Source organism: Esox lucius, chromosome 14, assembly GCF_011004845.1.
Source record: "Esox lucius isolate fEsoLuc1 chromosome 14, fEsoLuc1.pri, whole genome shotgun sequence".
In the NCBI taxonomy this organism is placed as follows: domain Eukaryota; kingdom Metazoa; phylum Chordata; class Actinopteri; order Esociformes; family Esocidae; genus Esox; species Esox lucius.
This window is the reverse complement of record NC_047582.1, coordinates 21,408,548-21,432,511: the sequence shown is the minus strand read 5'-3', so window position 1 is coordinate 21,432,511 and position 23,964 is coordinate 21,408,548. Positions and strand designations below refer to the sequence as shown.

The 23,964-nt window shown below is 42.5% G+C and overlaps 1 protein-coding gene across 3 annotated transcripts in view; it reads left to right on the top strand.

Moving 5' to 3' along the window:
- The window catches only part of si:ch211-196i2.1 (collagen alpha-1(I) chain), an 80,359-nt gene that overhangs the window by 21,485 nt on the left and 34,910 nt on the right, over positions 1-23,964 (top strand). The window contains exons 2-8 of one of the 3 annotated variants that reach the window (XM_010877645.3): positions 5,309-5,456; positions 5,703-5,861; positions 6,364-6,556; positions 8,205-8,339; positions 8,999-9,082; positions 20,406-21,062; positions 23,206-23,250. In XM_010877645.3, the coding sequence (XP_010875947.3) occupies positions 5,309-5,456; positions 5,703-5,861; positions 6,364-6,556; positions 8,205-8,339; positions 8,999-9,082; positions 20,406-21,062; positions 23,206-23,250 (1,421 nt within the window). Of the gene's footprint in view, positions 1-5,308; positions 5,457-5,702; positions 5,862-6,363; positions 6,557-8,204; positions 8,340-8,998; positions 9,083-13,452; positions 13,497-20,405; positions 21,063-23,205; positions 23,251-23,964 lie in introns of those variants that run through there. The other 2 variants (XM_020053053.2, XM_020053054.2) reach the window with 2 other exon arrangements.

Sequence of the window (23,964 nt, the reverse complement as noted above, 5' to 3'; positions counted from 1 at the left end):
ATTATTTCTACTCCAGTACTTTGGATTTATAATGATGCTGTGACAATGGTCGTAATGTACAGGCTGTTAGCTTTAATTTGAGTGTATATTAATCTATTTAACTACAATTTAGAAATTACAGCACTTTTTTTTACATTGTCCCCACAAGTTAGGGTGTCAAGTTATTCAGACTATTGGCTTCAGTGCGATTTTTTATTAGGCAGGTGTTTATTAGCATTTTTGGTCCATACACGAGAGCTCTCAATGTCTATTCTTGATTCTTGGCTGTGGAGCTGTTTATTTGCATTTGGCATCAGTTGTTAGTGTCTGATAGTACAAGGTCTCCAAGTCAAGCTGGCCATTTTTGAGGGATAAGCAATGAATTGATCAGAGACAGATAAAAGATCAGACTTGTCAAAATCAACAGTTTTAGGAAAAGAACAAAGGAAGCACTGGTAAGTTCAGTAATGGCAAATGATCTGGCAGGCCTAAATGAAGCCGGATTGCTTCAAGGTACTGTGGACAGACCAGACAAAGATTAATATGTGATTGATGGCAAGAGGAAAGTGTGGAGAGAATAAAGAACTGGCATATGACCTAATGTGTAAAATATGGTGGAGGGAGTGTCGTGTTTTCGGAATGTATGGCTCACACCAGAACTGGCTTATTTTTCTTTGTTGACGATGACAGCAGCAGGATGAATTTTGCACCACAGTGCACCAAAACATCGTCTGCACAGAATTCCTCTAAACTCATTGGAAGGCACTTCCTCACGCAGCTGTACAATGACCACAAACACACAGCCGGAGATGCCTAGAAGGTTTTCAGTGCCAAGTAGCAAAAGTGTCCACAGTGGTCAGTTTAGTCAGTTTTAATAACTTTTTTCTATCATCCCATCTGTGTCTGTGTAAGCAACACAGCACCTGAAATTATGTGTCTGAGAGGAATGGCCCAATTTGGGACAATCTCTCCCATGAAAAGGCCAGGGCAGGGAATGGGTTCCACCACACACACAACATTCAGTCATTTCCTGCATTAGCCATTTTCTCATGGACTACATTAGCAGTGCTAGCATGTGAACTGAACCCGCTCACACAATTGATAACCCAAGATATGATCTAACTAAAGTTTTACATCGCTTGACCTCTTTTTCACCCCAGGATAGAGTGTCAACAATTCCCTTAAATTCCCTTTGTTAAATTACTTGGCCATGCGGTTCGAATGAAGGGGAGAGGTCACGTGGAATTTGATACTGTGAGTTTGATTTATTACCATAAGCCATAAGTCAATTATATTAATCCAGTCCCCATTAACTCACAGAGGCAACGGCGTAATTTCCATCAAGAGACATGCTGAACACTGCAATTGAAGTTGTTTAAACAATTACCAGCAGGGTTTGTACCTCTACCTACAGTAATATGAATCCAAATCTGTGAGTGGCTATCCTAAACGGGGATATTCTTCATCAGATGTGAACCTTTTAGGCTAAATTTAACCTGTGAGGATGATATCACCATGTGTGGACATGCTACAAGGCTGTTAACCTAATCAGTTGTAACTCATTTCAGACTAGTTCAAACTCTGGCTCTGGTTTGTCCTGCCAACAGACAGAGGTTATGAAGCCATTACTCAAAATAACGTATTTATCGCATGTTTTGGATTACGAAACGTAGTCCCCCTCATGAATGTGTGGACCAGTGGAATGCTGGAATGCTGACAGTGAGACCAGATTGGGTTGTTGTCCATCAGCTTCATTCCAGAGGGCCTCACAGTGTGACCATGTATCTAGTAATTCCTCCCCAGATTATGTTTTCTTGTGCTTCAAGGGTGATGTAGGGCCTCATTCGATTGAGCGGCTGAGAGACACACTATACAGGTAGTGATATTAATGGTTGCTGGTATGGTCAATGCTAACTGTTTGCAAATGCTGATTGATTCAGGCCTACAGTGCCTTCGGTAAGTATTCAGATTCCATCACTTTTTCCACATATTGTTGATTTATAGACTTCATTTTGAATTGATGAAAAATATTTTTGGCCATAAATCAACACGTCCAATACCCCATAATTAATTATGATTTAAGCCTATAACAACAGAAATTTTTGAGAAAGTGAAGTGGTCTAAATACTTTCTAAGGCCACTGTGTCTGAATGGCTGTTTCTACCAAAGTGGTATATAATATTGGGGTCAGATTTTAAAATATTTTTATCTGGTAGAAATATATACTACTCTTTGTTTGCATTATACATTTTAAATATTTGCCTGAATTCATCATCCCCAATATTTACCTGAACCTACCACACCTTAACCACCCCAATGAATGGGTCACTACCAAAAAAAATTATATAAAGAAAAAGCATGTACAGTGTGATGTATTAAAAACCTGATGTTTAATTAGATTTTCAAAATCTTTACATTGAATTTAGAAAAAAAAAAACGATAGTTTTCTTCACTTACTGATTTATGATAATTATGAATTATGTTGTTGCTTTTTAAATGATCACTTTACATATTTTTATATTTCTAAAAAAGTTGGGACGCTGCCTAAAATGTAAATAAGAACAGAATGTAATGATGTGAAAATCATTTAAATCCCATATTCAATAGATAATAGTGCAAAGACAATATATCAGGTGTTGAAACGGAGACATTTTATTGTTTCTTGAAAAATATATACCCACTTTGAATTTGATGCCAGCAACACATTTTTAAAAAGTGGTACAGAGGCAACAAAAATCTAAAACTTTGTTTAAAGCTAAAAAACTAAACCCGGTGGAAAATCTCACAATGAATTAGGTCAATTGGCAACAGGTCAGTAACATGATTGGGTATTTAAAGATCATTCCAGAGAGGGTGGGTGTGTCAGATGTGAAGAAGGGGAGGGGTTCACCACTCTGTGAAAGTCTGCGTGTGCAAACGGTGCAACATTTTAAGAATAAAGTTTCTCAATATAAAATTGCAAAGAGTTTGGGTATCTCGTCATCTACGGTGCACAATATCATTAAAAGACTTCGAGAATCTGGAGAAATCTCTGTAAGGGACAAGGCCGAAAACCAATATTGGATGGCCGTGATTTTCAGGCCCTCAGGCGGCACTACATTAAAAACAGTCACAATTCTGTAGTGGACATCACTGCATGGGCTCAGGAACACTTCTGAAAACCACTGTCTGCGAACACAGTACAACGCTGCATCCACAAAGGCAAGTTAAAACTATACCATGCAAAGAAGAAACCAAATGTAAACAAGGTCCAGAACTTCCGCCGCCTTCTCTGGGTCCAAGCTTATTTAAGATGGCCTGAGGTGAAGTGGAAAACTGTCCTGTGGTCTGACGAATCAAAATGTAAAATAATTTTGGGAATCATGGACGCCGCATCCTCCGGACTAAAAAGGAGAGGGACCATCTGGCTTGTTATCAACGCACAGTTCAACGGCCAGCATCCGTGATGGTATGGGTGTGTATTAGTGCACATGGCATGGGTGACTTGCACATCTGTGAAGGGTACCATTGATGCTGATCAATATATACAGGTTTTGGAGCAACATATGCTGACATACGATGTCTTTTTCAGGCAAGGGCTTGCTTATTTCAGCAAGGCAATGACAAACCACATTTTGCACGTATTACAACAGCATAGCTTCATAGTTAATGAGTCCAGGTGCTAAACGGGCCTGTTATGCAGTCCAGACCTGTCCCCTATTGAAAAAATTTGACGCATTTGAAATTAAAAATACGACAAAGGAGATGCTGAACTTTTGAGCAGCTGAAATCCTATATCAAGCAAGATGGGAAAACATTTAACTTTCACAACTACAGCAATTGGTCTCCTCAGTTCCCAAAAGCTTGCAGAGTATTGCTAAAAGAAGAGGTGATGCAACACATATAACACAACACAAACATGCCACTATCCAAGTTTTTTTTAAACGTGTTGCTGACATCAACTTAAAAATGGACATTTTTTAAAATTTTAAATAATATTTCTCAGTTTCAACATTTGATATGTTGTCTTTGTACTGTTTTCAATATAATTAGGGAATAATGATTTGCACATCATTGCATTCTGTTATATTTGCATTTCATGCCGCAGTCCAAAACCTTTGGAAATGGCATTGTAAAATCAGTGTCCAATGAAATATAACAAAGTGCTTTGTCGGTCACAAAGATAGAAAACAAAAGATTGCCATTGAAGCCCTCTAGCATTGAAACATTATAAAATTAGGTTGCCATGTTTATATAACAAAGACAACTTTAATATCCAAGACCTTAATATATCTCTGGACATAGGCCCCGAGTTCCAGACAAAGTAAGTTCCCTATGTTTTTCTTTCTCAGACTAAGACATTGTTGAAGCTAGATGTGGTGACGTCAAAATGAGGGGCGTTGTGCGGAACAGCGAACATATGTTCTGGCTCTAGCCCAAGCCATCAGTTTCTGCAACTAATTAGACCAGTTAGAATGTCTTTGTGTCCTAGAAATTTTGGGACGATACTCCAGACTAATTATGTATGAGAAACTAATGACTGTGGGTGTGGCATAGCGTTTGGCATTAACTTCACATCCATGGAAAACACCCTGTGGCGAATTGAAGCATGTTCACTGTGGTAAAATCAAAGTGCCTCTTTTACAATCCTTATGCAACTCTTTGGGATCTTGTTGCCCTGTAGATCCTGACTATGTGCTGTTTTCTACTTCCTGCGCTATACAGGGGAAAAGTAGTTCAGGCTAGGCTGATGGATTTGCCTGCATGCAGTGCCTGCTGTGCTAAAGCACTGCCTGCTTCACTAATTGGCCTCAAGCCTTCCTCGTGGACAGTGGAGTTCCCAGGTAGCCTTAGAATAAGCTTAGGCAGGTTACAGTCCAATCAATGCACAACTATTCATGTCTTTCAGCGCTGACTCATTTTCTCCACTGTTAATCAATTGCTGTATTCATAAGCCTTAGAAGGGTCTCCGCGGCTCTTGGCTAAACATCAACAGCCCACAGACCGCACTGTCATGGCTGGACATGACTAATGGCACATGCCGAAGGCATGTTACGTAAAAAGAAAGACTTTCTTTGCCTGTGTTCACTGACAGGAAAATAAATCACTAATAACAATGGAAGGCACTGTAAGACAGTCTTCAGCCCCACTGTTTATATACTTGGTATTTGTACTTCTCCTGGTTCCAAAAGGTTTAATTTAAAGTGTTCATTGATAGGCAACTAGGATTGTGTAGTGCATAGTCAAAAGTCCAATCAAAGTTGTACATTGACTTTTCGTAACAGGGTGCTTAAAAGAAGTAATAACTTGTCTGCGTTGGGTTTTGACTGCATGTTGGTTCTCTCTGCAGAGGAGGTGGACCTTCTAGAAGAGCTGTCGCTACAGGTGTCCAACAGCAGCAACGCCTCCATGTCTCTGGACGCACAAAGGTGTCCGGTGCTGCAGGTGGGACAGTACTCCACCCTGTCTCTGCCCCTAGCGCAGCTGTTCACTGACGGGTAAAAACACCTCCTCCACAAATACACACAGTCACACACATCCCCTATGTTTTAGTCCATAAATCACAAGTCATAAATCATCAGGAAGGATTCAAACATTTCAGGAAGGCGATATGTGGACACCTAGGGAAGAAGAGAAAACATAATTCTGTACGCAGCCTGGCTGGTCTTAACTGCTGACTGCAGTCCGCCCTCGCCCCGCCCCACTGGGGCTAATACTGTTTCCCCCCGTATTGTGTTTTAAAGGTTTGCAGATGAGTTCAGTCTGTTGGTGCAGCTGCGGAGCCCGCAGCGAGACGAGCGCAGTGTGCTCACCCTGCTAAGCTATGACGGCCACATCCTGTTGCAGTTGCGCGTCAGCGCATACACAATCACCTTCATCGGCACGCAACAGCGCCACTATGAGTGAGTCCGTCGGTCTGTGGATTTCCCCAAATGTTTTTGTGGCAATTTTGCGTGTAGAGATCTTTTTTTTAAGTAGCTTCATTATAATGTTTCTTTGAAATGTGTACACCCATGCTCAATAAGTTTTCCATATTATCTTTTACGGTGTTTATAGCAGTAATATGAATAAAAGCAACAACTTTTCCCCTCTATTAATTAGCGATTTACTAGCAGGTTGCTTGCCTCCCTTTTCACAAGCCACAGTGGACTTGAGGTGCTGTTAGTTAGCCAACAGACTTCGCTTAAAGTTGGACAATACTTTTTTCTGTTGCTTTTTAGTTATTTTTGTAATGTATGACTAAAAATGTTTTAGCGTATTTATTTCTTATACGCCTCATAAGTTTGGCCATTTCAGTCATTTCTTTTTATTGGCTCCACATACTCTACACTTTAGTCCTCAAACACGCGCTTCCTCTATTTGGGTATGGCATCACCCATTGCGCTTCTCTGACCTGATTCTTAGGTTCCCCGTCAGTGGTCTGTCTGATGGCCAGTGGCACCGCCTGGCTCTTAGTGTGTCATCTGCTAGACTGGCGCTGTATGTGGACTGTGCCCTGGTGGAGAGTGTGGATTGGGTGTACCGGGGTATGGGCATCACCCCCGATGGACTGCTGATGGTCGGGGGCATCATAGAGGGCTTTGAGATTCCCTTTGAGGTGAACACCGGGCTTAACCTTCCATTTCATTTCCTTACAGTTCCGTTCTCCTTCACGTCTCCTTCTCTCCCTTTCATCTCCTCTATTCTGTCCTGTCCTCTCCTTTTATCTCCTCGGCTCTTCTTTGCTCCCCTTCCCTTTTGCACCGCTCCTAAATCATCGTGCAACATTTGATCAAGATATTTTGCAACATAGTCTAGCCCCACATCCTGCCGTGATGAAGGACTCCCTACTGAGTGTCCTTGCTGCTGAATGGTGGGCAACTAATCATAGAAGGATGTGCACGCTGTATCGGAACCCCATGGTCATGTCTGCCTCGTTACCCCCAGGGGAAGTTGAGTGGGGATGGAAGGGCAGGGGGCTCCTGTAGATCATCCACTGCTGTCCATAGCTGCAGAGACAGTGTTAGTGTTGGGGCTTGCAGTGTGGATGCAGAGCAGCAGGGGGCTGATAGAGCAAGACAGACAGGAGGCACCATCTGGCTTTGTGCTCAGCTCAGCCCACAGCCAAGATGGCCATATCTCCCACTGTGGTAGATGCCTATGACAAGCCCTCTGAGGGTTGAGCTTCCTCTCTTATGGAGGTGATGACAGTCTTCTCCTGCTAGGTTCCTCTGTACTCTACTGGAACACATCCATGTTTCACTTTAACTGTTCTCCACACAACCTGGGGAAGTAAACACCTCCTGTCTGGGTGTTGAGGGTTCAGTGCCTGTTGATCCAGTTCCCCACTCCACAGTTACAGCACCATTAAGACTGATAGAAACAGGGACTGCATCTGCAAACAGGTTTTTTATATTTAAAACCAGTTTCAATTGGTTTGTTGGAATGTCTTCACATCGGTGAAGACAGTACCTTTAGGTTTGTGAATGTAACACATTGTCTTTTGAGACTCGAGATTGCTTTGCTTTCTCTCTAGATGAACCACACCACATAGTACTAGAGGATAGGTCCACTGAGACAGAGCTCTGACAAAAACAGACAGACAGAGATGGAGGTGTTGATATATTTAAGACTGATGCAGAAGGAGCCAGTTGAGACAGAGTGGGTTTTCTATTGACAGCACTGCTTGATGGATGGGCAAGTTCAAATGTTATTTTGCGCCGATTACAAAATGAGGTATTGGTTTCCTTACAAAACCAAAGAATGGATTCCTACGTGCAACGTCAAGTTTAGATAGAAAGCCTTGAGAGAGCTCTGCCACAACCATCCCCAGCACAATCATTTATACATTTAGCCATGGTTCATTTGGACATGAGTTTAGTCATGGCACATTAGGAGCCAGAACAGGCTGATGGGAAACTGGTATTATGTGTATAGAGTCAAGAAATGTATGTTCTGTAGTTACAACCAGGCGTGTTTGAATTTTAAATCATATGCACATTATAGAATAAAGATGACTGATGACTTGACTTTCTTTCTTCCTAAAATGCTTATCATTAACCAAACACTTAGAGACTAACACATGCTGGCACACACTTCCAAACATAGCTGTAGGGCAGCAGAAGGCTAGCTGGCTTAGACAGTCTGGTTAAGATGTCTGCAGAGTTCTCTGTCTCTCGTCAAACGTTGAGCCCTCCAGGGATTCTGTATGCACAGTGACCTCTTTTGGGGTTAGGTTAGTGTGTTTGACGGCTCTGTCTCCACAGGGCCAACTCCGACAGCTGATGTTCCTGATGGGCGACCCACACGCCGCACGCCATCTCTGCACACTCCACACGGCCCAGTGTGGGGGGACAGCCTCCAAGCCCCCTCGCTCCACACGAACCGACCCAACCCTGGAGGTGCAACGCAGCTCGCAACTCATAGTACTTTTCGTACAACGTTCACAAAACGTCGCAATTATCCAGAATAATGTTTAGTAACATTTTAGAAAAGGACATTTAGATCTGACCCAAGATGATGCTTTAACAACATAGAGAGGGAGGATAGATTGAGGTACTGTTCAAGGGTTTGTGTCAGCATTGACTCCAAATGGTCCACATGGTAATCTTTGTTATTATGAGTAGGTTTCTAATGAAAAGCCATGGTTCAGGGATATGAGTAATATAGTGGGCTGGAGGGGGAGCGGCCTGCTGTGAGTCCGAGGGCTTTGTGCGGGCACAGATTCACACTGACTCACACACAGACTCACACAAAGACCCTTGCCAACAGACTCCCTTTACTGTACTGTGCCCAACCTGTGATAACAGCTGTCAATGATTATTCTACAAGTTGCACCCCTTCTGTGGTTTGTTTGAGTCTGGTAAATGGCATTACTCAACATATTCTAGAATTCCACCCTATTCTGTATCATGTACTGCTGTTGACTGGAACCCTGTGTTCTCTGGTCAAAACGTAGTGGACTACGGGGGGGGGGGGGCATTTGGGACGTGGATAGCGTGGTTACTTGTTCTGTAGGTTGTCAGTGTACTGTTTTAAATCATATATTTTTTCCATCCAGGAGCTCCTGCTATCTTCAAATGACCTGGAAGACCTGCTAGAGCAATCCGAGGACTCCTTCCTGGATGTGGAAGTGGGGAAGACTGTAAGTGTGAAGGGGAAATCCCAAGTCCAGCCAAATCTTTATTTAACTTTTTCTTTTGGAAAAAAGACCCTTGAGGTTACAGATCTGTGAGGCAAATGCTCTGAGCTTTTACCTGGCCTGATTTAGACGTTTCACAGATGTAGGACTTCCCTCTGGCTTGGCTCTGAATGGACTTGTTGTGGCAATACCACATGTTTCTTGTTCACTACAGCCAGCCGTCAATGTCCATTTTAGAATAGTTCCCAGAAGAGGCTTTTGGCTTTCAAGCAACAGAGAAAGGTCCTGCCCTGGTTTTTCATTAGTCCGAATAATAAACTGTTTTGTCTCATTCCATCATAAAGTGTGAGGACTGGGATTAATTAGCGTTTTGGTCCTGAGGCCAAACTGTTCTGCTCTTCTTTTGCTAACTGTTTGTGTGTGCAGGCATGCATGTGTTCATGTGGTTGTAGACACACTTAGAGTGTTGTACTTCGATGACGTGCAAATGCCTGTTGTGGGGCACATTATAAGTTGCGATTCATTTTACATGAACAAGCTGCCTCAGTTGTTTTCGCATGGTTCCTAAGAAGTGTATAGGCAAGAATTATATCACAGACTTAAAGTGATACATCTTGGTGTGGTTTTCATTGGTTTAAAAGGTGTTATGTCTCAATTATGTTTATTTTCTTTGTTCTGTATTCTTCAAACAGAGAGATTACATCTGGGAGTCTCCACCAGGCTAAGAAAGTGATAGTTATCTTCCTCATTAGCCATGTTTTCTTCAAACCATTTCATACTAATTAACACTTAAAAAAGTCACAACCATCTTAATGCATACTTAAAACACTTTCAAGCGTACATACTCGTTTGTGTAATAGATGTGACATCCATGTCTTACTTTAAGGCAATCTGTCTTTGGGCCTGTTTTAGCACTGTCTTCTTAAGTGTCTTAATACCTGCCATTGTTATTGATAATGTTTGAATTCAGCAGAAGTTATCCGCTTTGAGAACTGTCCTGAGGTTAAGTGTCATTAGCTGTAACTCTATCACCAATATATGGTCATGCTTTGGACTGATGATGGATTGTAGGCTTGGTTTGCGTTGACATGGTCTGTGCCAGTCCCTAGTAGAACAAACATAAGCATGTTCAACTAATTAGGCAAGGTGTCCTTCTGAAAATAATACAAATTGTCTTAACCCTTTGAAATACCAAAGTTGTTCACCTTTTTTAGAATCCTGCATTATCTTCTGAACAAGCTTTCATTTGCAGTGTAGCATGAATAATCAGTCTGGGAGGATTTGATTATCATTAAATGGATGGAGGTTAGAGGGGATACAACCTACTGTTTTTTATCTCACAGTGTGTTCCCTCTCTGAATCCCCACAGAATCCCCAGCACTGAATAACAGATGACATGGCAGCCAAAGCAAGTCAGAGCAAAGATACCAAGGATACGTCTTTCACTAACTCAATTCATGAACATTTAATACATAAAACCATCCCCCACTCTTCATTCCTGTTTTCTATCCCTCATCCTGTTGAGGTTGATGGCATTGAGAGACGGACCCTTATGCAACCTATTTCCTATTAAGTGTGCTATGCAGTACGGAATAGGGGCCCTGTCTGCTTGGCCACTTTTCGTTTGAGACTTTGAGGAGGCAAACCGAAGGGCACTCACCTGAACTCACAAATCCCTCTAGAAACGAATGAACATTACGAGAGGGGAAGTGTTGTGGCTGTGAAGTGGCTTCATGCTTTTTCTCTCGGGATTATATGGGCTGTTTCCTCGGCAGGATGGTATTTACCCTGTTTATAAACAACGAGCCCAATACGTCTATACCCGCTCTGATCGCTAGTAGACGAATGCTGAAGGCAGAGTATATTGCACAGGAGAGGAGGAGGTGCAGTAAGTGGTAGGGAAAGGGAGGGGGTGGCGATGAAGGAGCAGGAAAAGTAGAGGAGAAAACAGCTTGGCCATGTCTCACTGTCTCCGTCCCTCATCATTGTTAGCCTGCTGTCAGTGCACTAAGCCCCAAAGCACTTTTTAACTCATAATGATGTCCTCTAAAGGCTGTCATTTGTGCGGTTGGGCTGGGCGTCGAGGATAAATCACATACGTTAAATGCAAAGTGTTGCAGAAACGTCAGAATGTGTGACGCCAGCGCCTCAACCTTTCTTTCCCCCAGTCCTATTCTTTCCTAGCCCTCTGCCTATCTAATCTCACACCAAGCTATATTGTAACTGTTTCAAGGGGCCCCAAAGGTAAGTGAATGGGTTCAGTCGATCCACTTCATGATGATTAGCAGAAATAAACTTACAAGGGTTGAAAGTCTGAAGGCTTACCAGTGAGCCTCAGCTCTGCACTGTACCAGTGTTTTATGGGGGTTACAATCCTGTTGAAGACAGTGGAGCTCTCTGGAATTTATTAGCTACTGGCAAGAACTAGGAAGTGATGGCAGGGATCTGCTGACCCCCCACTCATACAGCCACAGTCTCAGAGAATCCCCAAGGTGATTTTCTTCACCCAAATTCAACACCCCCACCCCCATAGTCGACCTAAAGCTGTAAAATGGCTTATTCCTGGATTAGTGTGGTACTTTTTGCCCAAAGGCATGAAGTCATTCTTCATGTGTTAGGGAAGATCCCTGCTATGTTTTGGCCTATAATTCGCTACACTGTAGATCACCTCCTCCTCATATAAATCAATTGAACCTCTAAGATTTTCCAGTAAGTATTTCCTGCTTGTGCTTTCAACTTTAGTTTTTATTGAGCTCTCTTCTGTGGAGAGTTTCTCTGCTTCCAGAGCCCATAATCCATGTGGGTTCTGTGGTATCCCACCTCCTCAAAACGTTAACCACTTTCCTGGGGTTGACCAGAATGCTGAAAACACTCACAATTGCCTTATTTTCTGATGAAGTCTGATGAAGTATTTTTCTCCTCAGCTTCAAGTGGAGGCTGTCCATGAAACCACAATTCCTTTTGTTGTGCCAGTGTACTGTTTGTCCATAATCAAATGTTTACTTTCACCCTCGATCTAACTTGATTGGGCTTTGGTTAGAGTGGCTTGTGTTTCAGACACTTCATTCATGGTTTTGGACGCATGCATTGCGTAAGATCCAATCTATGTTGAACAAAGATACGAATGCAACATGTGTCGGTCACATCTTTCATAAGCTGAAGAAAAGATTCCTGAATTTGCCATACGTAGAGAACTTATTTCTTTACAAATATTTTAAACTATTTTTTTTTTTGCGTCTGAGCATTTCAACTTTGCCAAAACAATCCGTCCATCTGACTGGTGTGGTATGTCCAGAAGCTGATTAAACAGCATGAGAATAACACTGGTGCTCAGTGTGCACTTTTGTCACGCACCACAATGCCACAGATATGAAAGGTTTTGAGGTAGTGTGCACCTGACATGCTGACTACAGAGCTTTTCATATTTATTTCTCTACAATACATTGAACTGGCCTCATGACCGCAGACCACATATAACCACACCAGTCAAGGATAACTACATCCGGCTTCTTCTCCTGCTGGATCATCTGAGACCAGTCACCCAGACAGCTGATGAAACGATGGATTTGCACAAATGAAAGATTTCATGGACATTTTCTGTTGCTAAGATCAGTAAACAATTCCTAGATTGACCAAGTATCCCAGTTCTTCCATGGCCTATATTCATCTGACATGTCATCCATTGAGCATGTTTAGGATGCTCTGGATCAACATGTACTGTACAACAGCATGTTCCATTTTCCACCAATATCCAGCAACTTTTTAATTACAGCCATTAAAGAAGAGTGAAACAACATTCCACAGGCCACAATCCACAGCTTGATCAACTGTGTGAATCTGTGACCAACCAGTCATGTGAAATCCAGAGGTTTGAGCCTAATTTCTTTATTTCAGTTGACTGATTTCCTTAAAAGAACTTTCACTTAGGATTTTGGATATTTGTTTAATACTCACAGACAGACACACACACACTTCCACACACACACACACACACACACACACACACACTTGGAGACACCTGTTTACATAGGCTGCCTGAGGGTGACGTGGGGCAGGATCAGTGTATCTGTAAAGTAGGCAGGGCTAAGGTCTGTGTAAGGTCTCTAATACTGGAGTGTGTGAGTGATATTCTATATGTAGGAATAGAGCTATACTGTACATTGTCCTATGTCTGTTGCCTGCAAGGGTCTTTCTGTAAGGTGTGTGGAACTGGGCGGGTGTGTTTTGTGTTGGGCCATCCTCTCCACAGTGATTGTGTGTGGCAGTGGGTACTGTGAATCCTCTGGGTGAAGAGAGACACATGACTCCTGCAGTCATGCACTATCATGTTGGATGGTACATAGTTCTTGGAAGTCTGCTACTGGATCTACTTGGACATTGTGTGGTGGGACAAAGAATGCCAAAGTCAAAGATGAAGGTAGGGCCTCATCCAAAAATATCCACATTTTTCTAATTGTTTGAGGAGTGATTCGACGTTAATGTAAAGGTGATGTATTTACGTTGTACTCTCAACTGTAGGCCCAGTCTATACGTCCAAAATGACAAGATTACATAGAGGTATATGTTTTAGACAGAACAAGATATGTTTGGTAGCTTTGGATGTGAGAGAAACTTTTATAAATTGTGAATAATAGACTGTAGGGGTTTAGTTGTTCATTCATCTACTGTTATATTTTGTGAAAACTTCATGTAGGGATCACTTTGGTAAACCAACACATACACTACTGACCTAGACACATACATGTAAAACATTCTATGCCATAAAACCTTTTGTAAAAGTAACGGGGAGAGACACAGGGAACGGACACAGGACCATTTTGATGTGCTATTTATGCAAGTGGTAGAGAGGAGAAAATCTAAATTAAATGACAAACTGCTCTCCTGGATACCCCCCAAATGGCGGTTTGGAAGAAATGGGTGCAGATGGTCCTTTTTAGGGAGCCACTCTACCCTTCTCCTGGCTGTCTTCCTCTGTGTCCTGCATCGCTGGGGCTGCATGAAGGTCGGCTGGGATTTTCTTTTTCTTTTCTGGCCTTCCCATACACCTGCTCTGTAGGGGCCTCAATGTCCCTCCCCTGACGAGGTCCAGATGAGAGGCCGCTGTGCAGAGCCTTGCTGACTGCCTCTGGAAGGTTCCCGAACATGCCAGACTTCTCCATTGGCGGCGTTGATGCGACACTGATGCTGCGCAGTCCTTTACAGAAATGCTTGTGAGAAGGCTTGGACCCATGATTGATAAGCATTGTCTTTTTTGAGTCAACCGCTTTAGCTTGAAACACAACAATTTGTTTTATGACAGCTACTGTATCTGACAAGTCAATAAGGCTTTTTATGTTTCAATAAACAATGTACTGAAAGGTAATATAGAATTCTGTGATAAAAAGCAAATATATGTGGAGAAAAACTGTATGCAAAGATTAGACATTAGTTTATATTCTAGTCAAGGATGTGATATGCAGTCTTGAGACAGGCATTTTACTGCTTTGGAAGATTCTGCTTCTATGTTTTTCAAACTTTCTTACAGATCACATTCCAATTCAGCAGAATTGTCTTATCTCTCGTTTCATGACAGTCACTCAAATACGTATAGAGTGGATATAAAAAGTCTACACACCCCTGTTATAATGCCAAGTTTTGTGATGTAAAAGAATGAGACAAAGATAAATCATGTCAGAACCTTCCACATTTAATGTCTCCTATAATGTGAACAATTCAATTGAAAAACTAACTGAAATCTTCAAGGGGGGAAAATGAAAGATAAATACCTTACAATAACCTGGTTGCATGAGTGTGCACATCCTCTTATAACTGACTTCTATTTAACTCATGTTAAATAGAAGTCATTACACACCTGTCATCATTTAAAGTGACTGATTAATCACAAATAATGTTCAGCTGTTCTAGTAGGATTTTCCTGACATTTTCTTAGTTGCATCTCAGAGCAAAGCCATGGTCCGCAGAGAGCTTCCATAGCATCAGAGGGATCTCATTGTTGAAAGATATCAGTCACGAGAAGGGTACAAAATAATTTCCAAAGCATTAGATATACCATGGAACACAGTGAAGACGGTCATCATCAAATGGAGAAAATATGGCACAACAGAGACATTACCAAGAACTGGACGTCCCTCCAAAATTTATGAAAAGACGAGAAGAAAACTGGTCAGGGAGGCTTCCAAGAGGCCTACAGCAACATTAAAGGAACTGCAGGAATTTCTGGCAAGCACATGCTGTGTGCTACATGTGACGACAATCTCCTGTATTCTTCATATGAATGGGTTATGGGGTAGGGTGGCAAGACAGAAGCCTTTTCTTACAAAGAAAAACATCCAAGCCCGGCTGAGTCCCCCAAAAGCACGTGGGAAAATGTGTTATGGTCTGATGAAAGGTTAAACTTTTTGGCTGTTATTCCAAAAGGTATGTTTGGCGCAAAAACAACACTGCACATCACCCAAAGAACACCATACCCACAGTGAGGCATGGTGGTGGCAGCATCATGCTTTGGGGCTGTTTTTCTTCAGCTGGAACCGGGGCCTTAGTCAGGGTGGAGGGGATTATGAACAGTTCCAAATACCAGGCAATTTTGGCACAAAACCTTCAGGCGTCCGTTAGAAAGATGAAGATGGAGAGGAAGTTCACCTTTCAGCACTACAATGACCCAAAGCACACATCCAAATCCACAAAAGCATGGCTTCACCAAAAGAAGATTAACGTTTTGGAATGGCCCAGCCAGAGACCAGACCTGAATCCAATTGAACATCTGTGGGGTAATCGGAAGAGGGCTGTGCATTAGAGATGTCCTCACAATCTGACAGATTTGGAGCGCTTTTGCAAAGAAGAGTAGGCAAATATTGTCACCACAAGATGTGCCATGCTAATAGACTCCTACCCAAAAAGACAGAGTGCTGTAATAAAATCATAAGGTGCTTCAACAAAGTATTAGTTTAAGGGTGTGCACACTTATGCAAGCAGGTTATTGTAAGTTTTTTATTTTCCCCCTCAAAGATTTCAGTTTGTTTTTCAATTGAATTGTTCACGTTATAGGTCACATTAAAGGTGGGAAAAGTTCTGACATGATTTATCTTTGTCTCATTCTTTTACATCACAAGAACCTGGCATTTTAATAGGGGTGTGTAGACGTTTCATATCCACTGTAACCTATATAATCGAAAGGGTTTACATACATCCAAACGGGATTATGATGTAGGCCTGTATGTAACACATAAATAAAAGCAATTTAACCCCACAGTTTGGCTGCTCGCAAACATGATGTTTTAATAAAGTTATGGTGATTCATATTCATTTCCAAGTGGACCGTTTGTGAGACAAACAGTTTAATGACAGTCCTTAGTACTTGGCTAAGGAGCAGTCTGTGAAAAAATAAACTGCTTTTATGGAGACGAGGAGAGGCTACGTAAAGAAAATGTGAAAACATTTCTCAAAGCAGGGTTTATAGGCAGAGTATGCACAAACTCCTGTACCATGCACATATCCACACTGCACCATGGATGGATTGGCTGCACTTCTACAGTCAAAATGTGTTCCATAACTAACCGCATCACAGTATTACTTATCCCCACAGGTGCTGCCTAAAATAGGCACTATGACGTACATTTTAAGGACCCCCCCCACCCCCACGTGGTTGAAATTAGAACCAAGCAAGCATTGGTAATTGTGGTGGATTGGCAATAGAGCCCAAAGTGAATGGAAACTAAAGTAAACCATGAATTTGGATGACACAATATTTGTTACAAGAAAGAATGGTGGCCACCTGCTGTTGTTAGCGTACGACCAAATGTGAGGGGTTAAGTAATAGAAACACAAAACATGTAGACTTTGATCATATGCAACTATATCGACAATTTTTAATTGGTTCGTGCTTAAAATCTTTTTAAACGCTCACAAGTATGACCACGCCCACATACTGAACAGATTAGTGTTGCTATAACCGAGGGCACGATAATGTTTTCATTAAGTTCATTTGAATGTTAATTGCTGTGCAATGGGTTGACTTGATGATGAGGTTGTGTTTTAAGGGTTTGTTTGAATGTGTGTGTGTCTGTGTGTGTTTAACACTAACACATTTTCTCTTGAATGTGTCTTGGGGTTTTGAGGTTTTTCTCAGCAGCTGTTGTTGATTAGTGAGTACTTGGGAGATTAGTTCAACCTCTTAAATTCTTTTTCATATTCACTGGAACAGGTTTGTTTAACAATAGGTATTGATATGTCGGTATGTTGAATTAACAATGAGAATGTACATTTTGTCCAGGCACCCTAATTACCAAATAAGAGACTGGTGTTGCACTGCAGGTTGCAACATTTTACTGTTTTGGTCACAGTTCTACACCCTGTATATCTTTGTTGATCCATATAGAATGTCTGTCCAGTGACCTCAGTCCTATCAGCTTTCCTTTGTTCTGTTTATATACGTTTGTTCTCAAAAGCCATATCACTGTGGTTATATTTCTATTCCATTGTGAATTTAATTGCTTACCTGTACATTGCTTGAAGTCAAATGTATTAGCTATACTGTGTACATTTAATTTATTTAGTAGATGCTCTTATCCAGAAGTATATACAGTACTTGAGTGCATATGTTTTTGTTATTTTATTGTACATTCCCCCCTGTGGGAATTTAACCCCATAACCCCAATCCCAACCTGGAACTGGAATGACCCTGACCTGAAGTTTCTTCCTTTTTAGTCCCTGAATGAGAGACCAGATGCTGCTATATATGGTGTAGCAGGTCCTTTAGCAGGTATTCATTCCCCTGGTCTAAGTATATACTAACCCTCCAGGACAGTTATTGGGGATACTGTGCTGTAAGGTGCAGTCTTTCGATGAGGCATTGAACCGGTGTCTTGTCTGAGGTCTAATATGATCCCATGGCACTTGTACTGTGTTCTGGCAACAGTGTGTCCTTGCAAAACTGTGTCCTGGCAACAGTGCTTGATCTCCATTCCTTCATGGACACCGAACTAGCCGATTTCATCCCCTCTATTCTCCCACTATAAGAAAAGCTTTTAAAGCCGTTATTATGTATGGAGTCACTAAGTTGTTCCAGAGAAGTGCATTTGCTAATTCAATTCAAATCTTCAGACCAATGCCCACGCCACAATTATGATGAATTTCTTTATCATTGTGGTGTGTTTTTCAAAAGCCAATTTTCTTTCTTCATGCTGCAAGACCCAGCCAGTTTGAAATCGCCTACATACATACCTGTCTTTGGGATGGATTTACGGACCTAACAATTATTTAGGGATTTTTGTGATTGTCTACATCTGTGTTTGTAAATGTTGTATGTGTCTGTGTGTACATCTACATGCGTGTGCGTGTGCCAGAGCATGTGTTTATATAGTACATACGCCTGGAGGCTGAAGCCATTATATTAGCAATGTTTTTAGAACATGCTGCAATGAAACATGAGAACAATGTTCTGGGCAGGTTTTCGGAACATCAGACAAATATTGTAATATTCTTCTGCACTCCTGGACAGGTCTGTGTTTTGAAAACATCTGCCACAACCTAAAAAAAGAATCCTGGGAACTTTCCCCAGGTCTTGGTTTACTTGATGGCACATAATAGTGAAGAGTTGTCTGCTACACATGCATGGGGACTACCAGAACAGACCGTGTCTGGCACTGATACAAGAGGACACCATAATTAGATAGAATAAATCATGTCTCTGTCCAAGTTGTGCGCTTCACTCTAAATATCTGACATCTGTGATGATTCCTAGGAATGTCCTATTTTCCCTTAAACCCAATGAGAATTGAAAGTTTAATGATAGAGTAGGTCTAGCCTATAGTAACATCAGTCAAAGTTGTGTCAACACAGAGCGTGTTATATGGGACCTACAGCCCAGAACACAGACCTTGTCATTCCAGGTTTTCACAGTTTCTCAATGTGATGTTTTTTATGAATTCCCAAGTAACAAAATGCCTGCCAGATTGTATTTTGCATAAAAATAATGACAACAAAATTGTAATGATTCCCTCATGGTTCCCTACTCTAACTTGCAATATACTCTACGTTATGGTCTTTTCCTGTATTTGTGCTGAGTTCACATTTCTTCATTGTGTCTGAGCACGCTGGTTTAAAGCCCTGATGATGATGATGCACAAGGCCTGCTTGAGCACGTTGCTGCAGAGGCCACTTGTGAAAAGGGGGCAAATAGTGCCTTTTGTCTTGGCACCGATAATGTGAAGGTGATCATCACATTAATTACCTATTATTTATAACCGATTGCGAGAGGAGCTTCCTGATTTGGTCTGGAAGCCAACTTGTAGATTGCCTGGACATTTGCCATGATGGTAATGGTGAGGAACATGGCTGTGTGGCCCCAGATGGGGAGACAGAGTGGTACTACAGCAGCTCATCAGTACCCCTGGCTCCTGTCTGGCTGAGGTGTGTGTGTTCGTGTGTTTGTAACGTTAGCCCAGGTTGGGCGGCCCACCAGTCCGTGTGTCTGGGGGGGGTGGGGGGATGTCAGGCGGACACTTTGGTAGATAAGCTGGAGGGCAGCCAGGCAGCAGCAGCCAGGACCAGATCTAGTGTCAGCTTATCGGAGGGGCCTAACTGACGGACTGCGGGTCAGGCACAGTGACTGGAGAAAGGAGCTTTGTTTCCAGAGGTGGAGCGCCCACGTCCCAGCACCGCCTCACTGGCCGCGCCCTCCTCCCCCTCCTCCCCCTAGTCTGTCAACAGATAGCCCTTGACTCTGGATGAGTCAAGGGCTATCGAGCCTGGATGAGAGAAGGTTTATTGTGGCGTCTGGCTTTGCACATATTCTGCCTTAGACATTCTTTCTTGATACTGCATGGTGTATTACTGATGGGAATGAAGGCACAATGAAAGTTTGGGATTAACCAGGTTTAGGGCAATCCTCAAAGACATATAACAACTGTTAACAACAAACATATAGTCCCGTCACATCTGTGCTATCTTTCGCTCCTCGCCTTCACACCGTCTTCCCCCAATTCACACATACACCTCCAGTAGTGCAGGCAGGCTGTGCCACCCTGGGCACCTTTAATTGACTACTCCCTTCTGTGGCAACCCTGTCAACTGAATTTACTGTTGTGGTTGAGTGTGGAGGGTGTCCATAGGGGAATCAATGGGACATGGCCACAGGTAGTACTGCAGTTCAATGTGCTGTCAACAGCAGCTTTGGGAATATTTTACTGTTGGCATTGTTCCCCATAGGGAAAGCAAAGGTCAATATGACCAGTGTGATTGATAGATCAGTAGGTTATGTGCGTTGTCTTTTAAAATGTAAACATTAAGCATCCGTCACCCTAATGTTGTTTGTGTTGTGTCTCCATAGGATGTGTTTAGGCAGAGTGGCAGTCGCCGTGGAGACGGGACATTGAGCCCCCGTCAGAAAGGCTCGGTGGGACGGGGGGACGTCTTTGTCGTGGACGAAGACACAGACCTGGCTGATCCAGGTCTACATGGGGGAGGTCTTAAACCTCAGTGGAAACCCAGCAGGAAGACTGAGACCCCATCCAAACTCCCAGAAGACAACATAACCACGGACAAAAAGACGACAGACACTCCAGGGGGGGGAGTTGGCCTGTTTCCTGGGAAACCCTCAGGTGACATCATCATTGATTTGGATTCGGGGTATTCCCTGAAAAAGCCTTCAGTGGAGTTTCCGACCGTCATAAAGACTCCAGTAAACACACCATTTGACCCGGAACACCCAGACTCAAACCTGCTTAGAGAGGAGATTGAGGGCCCCATTGCCCCCACGTCGGGCCCCACTGTGGAGGCTGCGACTGAGGAGAGGAGACCCTCAACACAGATCCCCACCCAGCCGGACCCAGACCATGACCGTGCAATCACTGTTGAACAAGGACCAGGACGGCCAGACACTGTAACCATAATATCCAGGGAAGGGGACCTGGTTCTGGGCTCTGATGGCAAGATGTATATGCTCCACAGAGGCTTGCCAGGCCGAACAGGGCCCAAAGGAAAAGAGGTAATTTTCTTCTTTCTCAGCTGTGCCTGTTCTTATGTACCAAGCTAAGTTTATAGATTGTAGGGTTTACCGTTCTTGAGCGTTCATGTTCTTCACACTCCACGTTTACTTCTGTCTCTAAAGGAATTGACCTTTAATTACTGTTCATTAGATGCCGACAGCTTTTTGGGTCTTCCACTACTTTTACTGGCACTTTTAAACACTGCCCAGAAAGCCTTAATATCCTTAAACTATATTATTTACTCAGATGGCCTAAGTCGTTTCCACAATATTGTATAGGGTGGATGAAAGTCTCTAGTCCATGTTAACATCCAGTGTTGTTGTGAGAAGTATAAAATGCCTTTTCTGACAGATAGAGAGAAGGAAAGAAAATAACTTAAGTAATGAAATCAAATGATATTCTGAAAGCCATGTGTACTGGTTGATGGTGCTTTGCACCTTGTAGTAGCCGGTTGCATTTGCATAAATTGAAACTGCAAATGAAGTGGTCCTAATTACAATTGCTGAAAGTCATTACACTTGTAGATTTTCGTAAAATATGTCATTTTTTATATTATTCAAATGGTCTTGAATGCTTAAATTATTTTGAGGGTAGAAATGCGTGCAGAGACCATACAGGAGCGCCTTTTGAAACGATAATTTGACATTTAGATGAAAACGTGATTGGTTGAGTTTATGCCACACTACAAGGTGATAATATAATTTATGACAAATAAATAGGTTTATGCAATGTTTGATGTAGATTTGCTTCAATGTAATTCCCTGATTATTCCAATAAAAAGTGTGGGCGTGTCCACATGTTCAACGTGCCTCTAAGAAATGTAATCTACTTTCCTCCTGCCCCAACCCAGCAGCTAAGTCGCTTTTCTCAAAGCTGCCGGAATGCCATGTGCATCCACTTATATTGGTACATTTGTAGCAAGTTAAATATTTGTCAATTTAGTCGAACAACTCTCATTTAATTTAGCACTTCTTTATTTCACACTCAGATTTTGGGCAGAGGTAATCATTTTTAAGGGATGACATTTTGTTTCAATTGACTATAATAACCTTCGGGTTCACACCTTCATCACTGCATTAGTCGTCAATCATATCAGCGGGTCTCTGATTGGTTAACCCTTCGGCCAAGCCCAATCGGACGTCCAGATGTGCCTGTTTGATGAGGCCAGGCTGAACCGGGCCCCCAGAACCAGACATGGAGCCACATGTGGCCCAGTCTGGACCTGCAGCCTAGGTCTGGATCTCAGGCTGCTGTAAAAGCCTGGGATCACTCTACACCATTACTGTGATTTATCGTAGCTGTAGAAACATGAAGGAAGATGTCCTGCAGTGGACAAGACCCGCCCTGCATGTCAGGCCGGTGGCGTGAGCGAGCGCGTGTGCATTCTCGCTTGTTTGTGTGTGTATGTGTGTCACCATAGCACACACCACCAGGGACGTGGACGGTATGTGAGGAATTTTTATGTCCCCTTTTCATATACATCTTCTGAGAGATCTGAGGGCTACAAGCTCATGCTGACATGATGGGACATGATACGTCACTATAACCCCTGGAAACGTTATCCTATGTTTCTTTTAGTGTTGAATGGGAGGTATGGGAGTGCAATGGTTTGGTGGTGAAAACAATGTGTTGGTTGTGCTGGCTTGTTTTGCAGCTGCCACAGCTTCCACATGTCAGAAGGACCAGGTTCTGTCCATGGACATATCACTGTGCTCTTTAGGCTTAAGAATGTTTGTCTTTTTAACTGGCTTAATGGGCTTCTAGACTGTTGGGAAGCCCTTTAAAGGGTAATGGCTATTGGCTTTCATAGACAGCAGGCCGAAGGGGAGTTGTACGATCGACTTGTGTTAAACTGCACATCTTTACCTGGCCGTCTGTCCCAGGCTGTTGACGGTGGACAGAGTATTGGAATCTACTTGTTAAAGTTTGTAACGGTACGCTATTAAAATGCACATGAAGGTGGTGTCTTAGGGGCTTTTTGTCAACCATTATTTAGATCTCAGGATTGATCAGTGTTTTGAATGTGTTGCTAATCTCTGTCCCTCTGTACTTCCCTGGATTTCTGAATGAACATAAATTAATGTCTTGTGTTCTGTGATCTTTCTCGCGCTCTCGCTTTCTGTTGTCGTTAACTTTCTCCAGGGCTGTCCCGGTCATGCTGGCTTACGTGGGTTTAAAGGTGACAAGGTAAGAGGAAATTACATTTTGGAATGTTTCGAGAAGGCTTTAACTGATGATATGATGACCTTTGATTATATGTTAGGTTAGTCTGCTTGACCTTGCATTTCAATGTGTCCTAGTATATAATCGAACTGTGATAGGATCTGTTAGCTGTTTCTTTTCAAATGATTGAAGTTCACATAATAACTAATGTGTTTACGGCAGTGATGCCCAATAACGCTGTTCAGTTGCTAAAAAGCTTTTATAGATTGCATGACAGAAGTATAAGGAGAATTTCAAATTCAGTTGACTCCTTTTATCAAACAGCATCTTGCAAATACAGGAGAGCATTCCCTTTAGATTTCACTGTGACCTGGGATTTCTGCTTGAATACAGCCCCCACTCATTTTGAATATAGCCCCACTCATCTTGAATATAGCCCCCACTCATCTTGAATATAGCCCCCACTCATCTTGAATATAGCCCCCACTCATCTTGAAAACAGCCCCCACTCATCTTGAAAACAGCCCCCACTCATCTTGAAAACAGCCCCCACTCATCTTGAATATAGCCCCCACTCATCTTGAATACAGCCCCCACTCATCTTGAAAACAGCCCCCACTCATCTTGAAAACAGCCCCCACTCATCTTGAAAACAGCCCCCACTCATCTTGAATATAGCCCCACTCATCTTGAATACAGCCCCCACTCATCTTGAATATAGCCCCCACTCATCTTGAA